The following is a 12,518-nucleotide window of genomic DNA, read 5'->3' on the forward strand; positions in this document are numbered from 1 at the left end:
GCAAGCCGCGGGGGGCAGCCAGTCACCGTGAGGGCAGCAATCATGCTGCCTTTGGCAGCATGCCTGAGGGAGGTTTCGGCGGCAATTCGGTGACGGGTATGCTGAAGGCACGGGATCGGCGGACCTCCCGCAGGCATGCCGCCAAATCCATGTTACCAGCAGACCTCCCGCAGGCATGCCACCGAAGGCTGCCTGATTGCCGTGCTTGGGGCGGCAAAATACATAGAGCCGCCCCTGCCCAGCAGGCACTCAGGCTTGTCTGCTTCCCCTATGGGGGAAGCAGCCTCCCCTCCTGAAGAAGCTTACTTCTCTGCTGCCACTAGCTTGTCTCTCTCGCCCTCCTGGTTTTAAAAGGTCTCAGGCAGCCCTTAACTCATCCAGGTGTTCCTAATTGACCTGAGGTAACCCCTTCTCAGCTTATAGGGAAGAGGCCTTTAACATTCTAGGGATAACGTATCTCCCTTCTTACATCCTCTTGCAGCCTTCCAGCCTGACTGGAATAGTCACACATGGCTATTTGCTTTAGAAAACAATCTGTTTTGTTTTAACAAAAATACCATGGCTTATAATAATTTTTACTAGAGCTGATCATGTAATGCATTGCAAATAAATTATCAGATTAATTTAACCCTTTTTACTATTCACAAATGTCTACAATCTTGATTTCTGTTTGTCACAAGTACTCACCACATAGTTTAGATTAACATAAATAATAATCTGTGCAAATTATTCAACTTTGACTTTTTGTTGTATATCATTGGACAACTAAATGAGATGTATTGCCTCTGCTCCCTAATTGGATTATTAAAAGTTTTAAAATAGGAGAATAATGAATTCTGGCTCTTTGAGAATTAAATTGGCAAAGTAGAACATCTGGCCCCATGACTGTACACCATTAATGGATCAGTATTTACCCATAGTTTCTAGACACTGATATCTGAGGGTGAAACTCACCCCCGTGCAGAAGGCACCACTTAAGTGGGTCAAAGGAGCAATTTGATATTTGGATGCTAAGCTGGAGCCTTCCCCCTTAAATTTCATTCTTGGGTATATTCACGATACCTGGGTATTTCCTGGTAACAAGGCAGTGTGGTTCCAACATGCAGGTTTGGTCACTAAAAAATTAATTCTGCGAAAATGGAAAAGTTGATCCCCACTAAATATTGAAGCCTGGCTCAGGGATATGGCTGACCTCGCAGCTAACGAATGATGGGCAGAAAATTCAAAGCAATTTGGGCTGACTTTTTAAACGTTTATGATTAACATAGACCCTGAAGATAGCTATGTTACTTCCCCTCCCCTCCCTTATCCTAACCTTCTTTGTTTACTTTGTGTATTATAAGGGATCTGGTATTTTGGTAAATTTGTTGTATTTGGAAAAATTAATAAAAAACAGAATGCACCACTTAAGTCCCTTCCTTTGTCACAGATGTAGAAGTTTCTCATCTGCTGTCCCGTAACCCCTCCACTTACCCAATGACAGCATCCCATCCCATCTCCTGATTGCCCTAGCACCTATTCTCATCCCCTACCATATTCTTCTCTTTAATCTCTCTCTCTTGTCCCTGCCTCCCACCCCCAGCTCTTTCCCTTCTGTGATGGGGTTTACAGACCCTACACTCAGGTAAAAAGAGTGGTAGAATGGTATTGGGCAAAGAAGCTGCTGGGCATGATCCCCATGAAGGACATGCTTAAAAGGGAGCTCTGGTAGTATGGCATGGGGGGAACGTGGAGGAGAGACTGGCTACAAGAAGGCAGACATACTGCAGCCGCTGAGGCAGAGCAATCTAGAAGAGAAGGACTGGGACTGTGAGTAAGGCCTGACAGGGATCCCTCTTCCCCGTTGGTTAAGAGGAGGCACACCTGGACTCTGAGGGTGAGCTAGGAAGCAAACCTCCTTTCCCAAGCTGATGCCCTGAACTACCGAGACTGTGGAAGCAGAAGGCTGGGGGCTATACCCCAGATTGAAGGGAAACAGGGAAAGTAGAAAATGGCCCAGGGGAGGCTGATCATAGAATCATAGAATATCAGGGTTGGAAGGGACCTCAGGAGGTCATCTAGTCCAACTCCCTGCTCAAAGCAGGATCAATTCCCAACTAAATCATCCCAGCCAGGGCTTTGTCAAGCCTGACCTTGAAAACCTCTAAGGCAGGAGATTCCACCACCTCCCTAGGTAACCCATTCCAGTGCTTCTCCATCCTCCTAGTGAAAAAGGTTTTCCTAATATCCAACCTAAACCTCCCACACTGCAACTTGAGACCATTACTCCTTGTTCTGTCATCAGGTACCACTGAGAACAGTCTAGATCCATCCTCTTTGGAAGCCCCTTTCAGGTAGTTGAAAGCAACTATCAACTCCCCCTCCCCCCCATTCTTCTCTTCTGCAGACTAAACAATCCCAGTTCCCTCAGCCTCTCCTCATAAGTCATGTGCTCCAGCCCCCTAATCATTTTTGTTGCCCTCCGCTGGACTCTTTCCAATTTTTCCACATCCTTCTTGTAGTGTGGGGCCCAAAACTGGACACAATACTCCAGATGAAGCCTCACCAATGTCGAATAGAGGGGAATGATCACGTCCCTCAATCTGCTAGCAATGCCCCTACTTATACAGCCCAAAATGCCGTTAGCTTTCTTGACAATAAGGGCACACTGTTGACTCATATCCAGCTTCTCGTCCACTGTAACCCCTAGGTCCTTTTCTGCAGAACTGCTTCCTAGCCATTCGGTCCCTAATCTGTAACAGTGCATGGGATTCTTCCATCCTAAGTGCAGGACTCTGCACTTGTCCTTGTTGAACCTCATCAGGTTTCTTTTGGCCCAATCCTCAATTTCTCTAGGTCCCTCTGTATCCTATCCCTACCCTTCAGCGCAGCTATCACTCCTCCCAGTTTAGTGTCATCTGCAAACTTGCTGAGAGTGCAGTCCATGCCATCCTCCAGATCATTAATGAAGATATTGAACAAAACCGGCCCCAGGACCGAACCCTGGGGTACTCCACTTGAAACCGGCTGCCAACTAGACATGGAGCCATTGATCACTACCGTTGAGCCCGATGATCTATCCAGCTTTCTATCCAGCTTATAGTCCATTCATCCAGCCCATACTTCTTTAACTTGGTGGCAAGAATACTGTGGGAGACCATATCAAAAGTTTTGCTAAAGTCAAGGAATAACACATCCACTGCTTTCCCCTCATCCACAGAGTCAGTTATCTCCTCATAGAAGGCAATTAGGTTAGTCAGGCATGACTTGCCCTTGGTGAATCCAGGCTGACTGTTCCTGATCACTTTCCTCTCCTCTAAGTGCTTCAGAACTGATTCCTTGAGGACTTGCTCCATGATTTTTCCAGGGACTGAGGTGAGGCTGTCTGGCCTGTAGTTCCCCAGATCCTCCTTCTTCCCTTTTTTAAAGCTGGGCACTACATTAGCCTTTTTCCAGTCATCCGGGACCTCCCCCGATCGCCATGAGTTTTCAAAGATAATGGCCAATGGCTCTGCAATCACATCTGCCAACTCCTTTAGCACCCTTGGATGCAGCGCATCCGGCCCCATGGACTTGTGCTCATCCAGTTTTTCTAAATAGTCCCGAACCACTTCTTTCTCCACAGATGGCTGGTCACCTTCTCCCAATACTGTGCCGCCCAGTTCAGCAGTCTGGGAGCTGACCTTGTTCGTGAAGACAGAGGCAAAAAAATCATTGAGTACATTAGCTTTTTCCACATCCTCTGTTACTAGGTTGCCTCCCTCATTCAGTAAGGGGCCCACACTTTCCTTGACTTTCTTCTTGTTGCTAACATACCTGAAGAAACCCTTCTTGTTACTGATCTGGAGTGGCAGCCAGAAGGGACTGAGCAACCCTTGGTCCCTGGGCTGGGACCCGGTAGAGAGGTAGAGCCTGGGTCCCACCTCCTGAGAGATCCTGGAGGACCAGGGAGAGGTGACAAACTGTAGCTTGGCAGCCACGCCCTTGGACTGCCCAGAAGGTTTGGAGAGACTGTTTGGATGCAGCGAAACCACTAGGCCTGCTGGCCCCGAGCAAAGCCTGCAACTCTGTCAGAATGCAAGCATGCTTTAGTCTCTCCAGTTTTAAAGAAAACCACCCATGATGCCACTTATCTCTCCAACTGTCACCCCACCTCCCTTTCATCTTCTAAGCTCATTGAACACATTGTTTCCAATTGCTATTGAGGTCCTCTCCTCCAGTGCCATCCTAGACCCTCTCCAGTCCAGCTTCTGCCCCTTGCACTGCACTGACACCATTCTCATCAAAATCTCTAATGACCTCTTCCTAGCTAAAGCTCAGAACAAGTGCTTCATCCTCATTCTCCATGACCTATCAGACACCTTTGATGCAGTTGACCACGTTCTTATTAAAATCTTGTCCTTCCCTGTCTCCCATGACTCTGTCCTCTCCTGGTTCTTCTCCTACCTCTCTAATCACTCCTTCAGCATGTCCTTTGAAGGAACCTCCTCATCCCCGTCCACCTTTCTGGATATTTCAGGATATTTTCTCGATCCCCTTCTCTTCTCACTTGACACCTTATCTTCATGTAATCTCATCCACAAATACAAATTCAACTACCACCTTATTGCTGGTGACTCATAGATCTACCTCGCTTCTCCAGGCCTGTCTCCTTCTGTCAAAACTAAAATCTTAGCCTCTCTCTGATGACATCTTGTGGATGTCTAGCTATCAGCTCATTTTCAACATCACTAAAACAAAGCTCTTCTCCCCCCACCCACTCTAAGCCCTCCATGCTACTTCCATTCTTGATCACTGTGGAGAATACCATCATCTTGCCTGTCATTCAGGGTCATTACCTGGGGATCATCTTTGACTTGGATCTCTGTCTAGGCCCTCACATTGAGGCTTTAATCTAAATCATGGTGATTCTGTATGCATAACATCTAAGATACAGCCTTTCCTGTCCATTCACATAGCTACTACTCTTGTTGAGGCTCTCAACTCACATCTGGATTACTGTAACATGCCCCACTCATGTCCATTCAGAATGCTAGTGCATTCTCTGACCTAGCCCATCATTTTTACCATGTCACCCATCTCTTTGCATCCTTCTTCTGGCTCCCTCTTCTCTATCACATCAAACACAAGCTACTTGTCTTCACTTTCAAGGTCTTTCATCACCTATTCCCACCCTACCTATCATCTCTCATTCGCTATAGAGATATCAACTCCTGCCTCTGATTGGCCCATGATACCTTTCTCCAGCGCTCATTTGTTAGATTTTCCAGGAAGCGCATTTGTACTTTCTCCCATTCTGCCCTCATAGGTGGGAAGAGTTCCTTGTAAACATCTGCAAAATTAACTCATTATCCTCCTTCAAATTCTCTGTTTCTGTTGTGATGCCTGCAAAAAACTTGACAACGGTTTGGCCCCTGGTGTGCTAATGCCACTGTGCACCATGCTGACCAGTATTGTCTCCTTGTTTCCTTGTACTCCCTCATCTATCAATCTGAATCCATTTATGGTCACCTGTTTTATACTTAGTTTATAAAGTCTTTGGGGGTAGGGACCATCTTTTTGTTCTGTGTTTGTACAGCCCCTAGCACAATGGGGTCTTGGTCAAAGGCTAGGGATCCTAGGCACTATGTAAATACAAATAATAAGTCTCATCTAGGATCTATTTTTATTATTTAAGTGGGATTTATTTGGTGCTGAGGCCTTGTACTTGGCCTGTGTGTCTGGCTTGCCTGTAACAAGTATATATAAATATAAGGAAATATTGTGATATCTCAAATATCTCAATAGTGAATCAGGCCTTAGTCTTTTTGGGTTGTGTATACATTAGATTGACATGTTTTGGAACTTAACACGTTTGCTTTTTTATGTGAAGATAGAATACTATTTGCACACTGACTGTATGTACAATACATCCTTTCTGCTTGCATTATTCTCTGTCATTAAAGGCAGTAACTTTACATATTTTAACATAATGCTTTTTTGTTTAAGATGTACATCATAAAAATTAGGTGTGTGTCTTTTTCTCTTTTTTTTTTTTACAAAATTAATCAAGAGAAAGAAATTGTTTACCCAGTGTGGTGTGCTGAATAATCTATAAAGCAAATCTCGCAGTTTGGACCTATAATTAGTATGTTGTTATTGGCACATGTTTACGTATTTTAGGATGTAATGCCCCATTGGTTTTATATTCTGTTTCTTTATTTTTTATGTATAAGATCTTAATGATAAAACAAGAGATGGATAGCGCCACCAGCGTTGAAAGAATTGATTTGAATTGTATTTCAGGCTTGTGACATGAAAGTTCCAAAGAATCACAGCACTTGACTGTCCCCGTTCAGTAGTTAGTAAGACACTAAAAGCTCTCAGCAGAAATTTCTGACCCTATGACAGGATCCTTGCAGATTGAGAAATCGCCAATATCCAGGGGGGCTGTCTTACGGGTACAGAACTACATAAATCTAAGATGGGTATTTTGGGAATTATAGCTGTGGAATGGAAACAAGACCTGTCAAAAAAAATTGTGGCAAGAAAACAGGAGTGTGAGTGTGAACAAGAGAGAGACCCATTCCAGAATAGCCAATAGCCTTGTGTTTAGGGCATTCACATGGGATGTGATTCAGAGCAGGGACTTGAATCTGGGCCTCCCACATCTTTCTCTTGCTCTCTCTCATTGAAGCTATCTCACTTTGTATAAATAATGAAATATTCATTGGTTCAGAGAAAGTAAGACTGACTTTATAGCATAGTGGTTGTAGAGCTCACTTGGGACATGGAACATCCAGGTTCAAGTCACTGTTCCAGTTCAGCGAGAGCTATTCTGGCATGGGTCTCCTTATTCTATCCTGGACCTGGGAAACTTTCTGGATGGAATTTTTGTGGAACCAGAAATGCTTCTGTGAACATTTAAACTTTGACAGATCAGCATTCTCTGATGAAAACACATTAAATCAAAAATTCCCAACCAGCTCTACTTGCACATACATGATTAACCTTATCATCATCAAATTTGATATGGGAAAAGAATTTCCTCTAAAGGTCTGGGGAGAGATGCTGCTGTCCTCTGTCTTTTTCAGGTTGGTAACTTCTATCTCAAAGTCAAAAAATTTGCAACCACCGTCTGTTTACTAGAAAATTAAGAATAAAATATGTATCTATGATGACAATAAGCCTATCTAATGTATTTGTTTGGGTGTTTTGAGCATTAGACATGGAATACTTAACCTTCAAGAGTAAGGCATGCAAGGAGTAGGGGAGCAAGGTTTTCTTTGCTTAGTTTGTAATAAAATGTTTAATGTCTCGTGACCTTACCCCCCCCCCCCCACTTGCCTTTTATGAGCCCCATAGGGGTTGTGACGCACACGTTGAGAAACACTGCTCTACAGCACTAAACTAGGGTTGTCAATTAGGTTCCAAGTATGCTGAATTCAATGCACTTCTTGTGCTTGTAGTAGGCATTGGTGGATGCTGATTGTTCCTGACTTGTCTTTCAATGTTTCTATATTACATTTTCGCCACCCTCATTTCCTTTCTTCTTGTATCTTCCAACATAGCTTTCTCCCAACCCTCTGGGGTGTGTAGGAAACCATTTTGGGAGGAGGTACCCATGTCAGTGTTCTGGCTGTCTGCATCTCCCCAGTAAATCATCTTCAATGTATTTCCTTTCTGTTTGGTTTGCTGTGCAATGCTGCAGCTTGCCCTCATTTTTATGCTTGCCTTGTGTAACCTACTTGCCAGGAAATGGCATTTTTCACTAAGTATAATATTTTTAAAAAAAATTTAGACTTATTACTAATAAGACATAAAAACTAGACAGTTTTTGGACTACTTGTTGATTTCCCTGGAAGATGGTGACTTGCCAGTAAAACAGTTTCAATCAGTGTTTTCCCCTGTAGGTAATGCCATATTTAATAAAAAACCCTCTTGGAAAAGCAATACATCCAAAAAAACATGCATGTGTGTTATCCTGAAGAAAAGATTAGATTGGATAGTGGTGTCTATTGTCTATTATCTCATACCAAATAAATTCCCCTCTTTTTATATCTAGACAGGATTACTATGTATAAATCAAGAGGCAGTAATTAGAAATGAATGAATGAAAGTCCCCACCCAGATAGCTTTCCTCAAGGAGTCCTCATCTCCCATGCCATCTTACCTTTTCAAAAAGGTGTTTAGGTAAAAGATATTGTAAAGACTATCTTGAATCCAGGATAACACCAGATGGAGTAAATATGACACAACATTTTCTTTTAAATTTATTTTGATACAAAGCACTTATCACTCACAGGCATGTGGTCCTAATCTTAAAGATAAATTGATTCATTCACTTCAAATACCACATAACCATTCACACACCATTGAGCTTAACACTATTAAAGGGTAATTTCCCCTGAAGGAATTGTGCCCGCTGCAGCAACATTTGTGAGTCTTTTTATCATACCAAGGCAGGTAAAGAGATTAAAATAAAAGGCTTCATCAAGTGTGCAATCACATACATATGCTTCGTTTTGAACTGTCCATGTGTTCAAGCAGCAAATAAACATTCCTGAACATCTGAACACTTCTGTACATAATAAGAAGAGCTGACTGTACTCAGCCCACTACCAAATGTTTTGTTGATGTTAGGCAAGTGAGATCCCTCTCCCCTGCACTGAGTACAGTAATACAGAACTATAATTATTATGGAAAAATCATTTAGTCCTTTTATCATTTGAATATAATAAAACCTAATGGAATAAATCAAGGGACATATTTTGCCTTTGCCTGTTTTCATAATCCTCATGATATTTTTATGATTCTCGCCATTTCCTTTAGTTTCTCTACAATGATTCCTTAAGCACTTTACTATTACAGCTTTTGGTGTATAGCAAACACTAAGGTTACAGTAGGGCTTTTGTTGTAACCCGCTCTTTTCACATATCCAAACTTTCTCGGAGATTTTCCTTTTGGGCTGAATGTTTTTAATATAGTTTCACCCAAAGATGATTTAAAAAAACCGCAAAATCTGTTTCCCATTTTTGAGTTGCTGGAAGGGTAATGATGTATAGTCCTGATTTTCCTTTATGCTAAGGCTCCTTTACATTGCCCTGACAGAGTAAAGGCCCTAATAACATTCCTACTCACTTGAAGATCCCTTTCCTCTCAGAATAGTGTCAAGGAGTCTTAATATAAATGAGATTTAGGGTCATATAATGTTTCCACTATAGAAAGATCAGGGTGAAACCCTGGCCCCATTCAAGTCAATTGGTATTTTGCCATTGACTTCAATGGGGCCAGGTTTTCACCCTAACACTTTTTGTACATAAATTTCTTTAAAAAATTGATGAACTTTTGGGAGCAGATCCTCAGATGTTGTCAAAACTTTTTTGGGGAGCGGAGGGAATGAAAAATGGCTTTTTGACAAAACAATTTTCCACAAAAATATTTTCATTAAAAATGTTCAGGTTATCATTGAAAAAATCAAAACTCAACTTTCTTCCAGTTTTAACCAACATGTTTTTTGTTTAAAAGTGAGGGGAAAAAATCACACTTTGATATTTGTTTTTATTTTTTGTCAAAAAAAAAAAAGTGCTAGAAAAATCATTGTTGCCTGACCAGCTCTATTAGTTAACACTTTATCTAATCTGTGTATTTAACAGAATTATTTGTTTCCTGATAGGTTTTCCATTACTGTATATTGGACACAAGTGATGTGTTGAATATTTTTTATTTTCAAATGATCATGATATTTATTTCCATCTCTATATTTATCCATATGTGTCATATTCAGCTGTAACTTCTGTACTGTGGAGGTAATAAGATTCGTCTGCTCCTAACACCCTTTTAATAGTTCATCAAAATAGAAAACCTGAAGTGTCTTAATGATATATGCATATGCTTGCAACTTTTATGAGAACTCTGCTGTATAACAATCTCCTGTAAAAGCAAATCTACTTATAAACAAACAGGAAAAAAAAGCTGAGACATACTGTATGAATAAAAGAACTGTGAGTGGAGAAGAAAGATTATTACCAGTTTCACTACTGTACATACAGTAAAAGCAATATTTGAAATAAATGTAATAGGCTAAATTATAGAAGCTCAGAGGCGGTGTACACTAAACAGAGAGAATCTCCAAGCCAACTCCTATCTTCTCCAGTGCATCTGCAGAGGAAGCAGCCAAATAATTTGGATTTGAATATGCTCACCCTAATTTTGAGTCTGATCTATGAATGTTTAAAAGAAATAAATATCTGTCCTGAAAAGTAAAATATGAATAAGTGGTAATATCATAATTCTTCTAGTGTTTCCAACTTGACATTTTTTTATTGTAGAAAACAGAGCTTGAGAGAATCTTACATAACCTGTTCAGATAGTTTAGCTTTTTCTGTTTGTGAATTTTCCATGAGCAGCTGTTTTTTCAGACTTGTTTAGAGAATATTTTCTGCTAATAATTCTTGGTCTATAGATTGTGGATAATTCATTGAAATATTCATGATCTGAAATTCCATATTTGAACTGTGTTGGTTAGCTATGATTGAACATATAGGACCCAAGGGATTGTTTCTGTTTCCAGTTTGGATGAGCATAGCTCTTAGAATCAGGTTTTCAGTACAAGTAATTACATTTAGGAATCCAATGTTCACTTTCCATGAATATTTTGTAATATTGTGGATAGTTTTATCAATCATTTCTGTCAGTACATTTGTTTGATAGAATCTACATGGAAAGCAAACACAGAAGGGGGGCATGAACACAGGCAAAGCACATTCAATTTTTTTTTATCTGAGCAAATATCCATGCAAAAAATATGTTCACACAACTCTACTATGAAGTCTTGTGACCTACAAAACTGCCCTTCTGCCTCTCTGGTAAACAACCCAAGGGAGATTATGTAAATGTGGTAGACCTCACAGACGCTAATACTAAACAAGTGTGTGATAAGAATCAGGCTCTGAGACTCTCCATTAGTAGCACATATGATGCTACCTATAGAATAGTATTGCTTTGAGTCTGGTGCTTCAGTGCAATGGTGACATCTTCAGAACACAGAACTAGTGGATATTTGTTAGAACAAAATAACTCAGAGTTTCCTAAAACATAACGGAACCCTAGGACCTTTTTTACTTAAGCAAAGGACAAGTTTTGCAAATTGTATGGCATTATTTTCCTAATACTCCAACAATCTAGTTTTCCATAATAAGCTACTTGGAGTATAATGGCAAAATAGCTCATTTAAACATGCCTGGAGGGATTTCTGGTGCAGATAATCTGTCAACATTATGCACATTTCATTGCCTGCAGAAGAATCCAAGAGATGAATTTATTCTTGACATAGAAATATATTTCAGTAGGGAGACTATTGTGTTAACTTCATATTGAACAGAAAGGTAGGTCCAGACTCTCAGTTGGGATAAAATGGCATAGTGCTAGCAAATAAAATGAAGCCACACCATCCTATGCCAGCTGAGAATCTAACCTGTAGTTTACAAAAGTGCATCACAAAATAGTGTTAAAAATTGTAAAAACAGAGCCCAATTTTCTGTTTAAGTTGCTGTCTATTTAATGTTTATAATGTTTTTGTTGTTGCTTTTTTTAGGACCACCTCAGAGAACAGTGTCTCCCAAACAGGAACATGAAGAAAGGAAGCATGACAAAGTCACAGACAAAGGAAGCGAAAGTGGGACTTCCTGCAATGAGTTGTCCACCTCTAGTTGTGACAGCCATTCAGAGGCTAGCACCCCTCAAGAAAATGCTGCTAGCACCCAACAATCAACAGCACACCAGCCAAATACTCTAACTTTGGATCGTCCATCAAAGAAGGCCCCATTGCAGTGGATGCCACCTCCAGACAAACGCAGGAACAGTGAACTCTTTCAAACTCTCATTAGCAAGTCTAGAGAAACAAATCTTTCTAAAAAGAAGGTATGTGAGAAGCTGAGTGTTGAAGAAGAAATGAAAAAATGTATTCAAGATTTTAAAAAAATCCATATTCCAGATTACTTTCCAGAGCGCAAACGGCCATGGCAGTCTGAACTCTTACAAAAATATGGGTTATAGTTAATTGCCTCCCTCATGAAGTATCTCTGGTGCATTTGATGTTTATTAAAGTTGCCACTATCCTACTGCTGTCCTCCTTATGGTCCACTCTGCAGTCAGAGTGATTCCTGCTGCTTATTTCTTTCTGTGAACAGTGGATGTTGGATAGTTCATGGTTTCTTAAAAAAAAAAAATTAAACAAAAACAAGATGAATCTGGTCTAAACCATTTTATATTAGTAAAACAAAATGTGCATGATCAAGAAAGTTGGTTTTCACACTATAATCATCTGGGATTCATTGTCATTTTGTAACTCATCAAATAAAAAACCCAATCATCAGATCACTGCTCACTTTGTCATCAGTAAAAATGACTCAACCTTGCTATGGATGGAGAGAAACAGGGTTTTAAATTTGATAGGACTGGTTACAGAACCAAATCCCAATACTCTTTCAATGTTAATGCAATAAAGCAAATATCTATTTTGCATGAGCACAATGTTACAAATAAATCACACAAGAACA

At 40.6% G+C, this 12,518-nt stretch overlaps 1 protein-coding gene across 1 annotated transcript in view; it reads left to right on the forward strand.

Annotated features, from left to right (window-relative positions):
* The window catches only part of KCTD8 (potassium channel tetramerization domain containing 8), a 164,795-nt gene extending 152,607 nt beyond the window's left edge, over window positions 1-12,188 (forward strand). Inside the window, exon 2 of the mRNA XM_034772603.1 lies at window positions 11,555-12,188. Within this exon, the coding sequence (XP_034628494.1) occupies window positions 11,555-12,015 (461 nt within the window). The 3' untranslated portion in view covers window positions 12,016-12,188. The remainder of the gene's footprint in view (window positions 1-11,554) is intronic.
* Window positions 12,189-12,518: the final 330 nt, after the last annotated feature.

This window comes from Trachemys scripta, chromosome 5 (genome assembly GCF_013100865.1).
Source record: "Trachemys scripta elegans isolate TJP31775 chromosome 5, CAS_Tse_1.0, whole genome shotgun sequence".
NCBI lineage: Eukaryota > Metazoa > Chordata > Testudines > Emydidae > Trachemys > Trachemys scripta.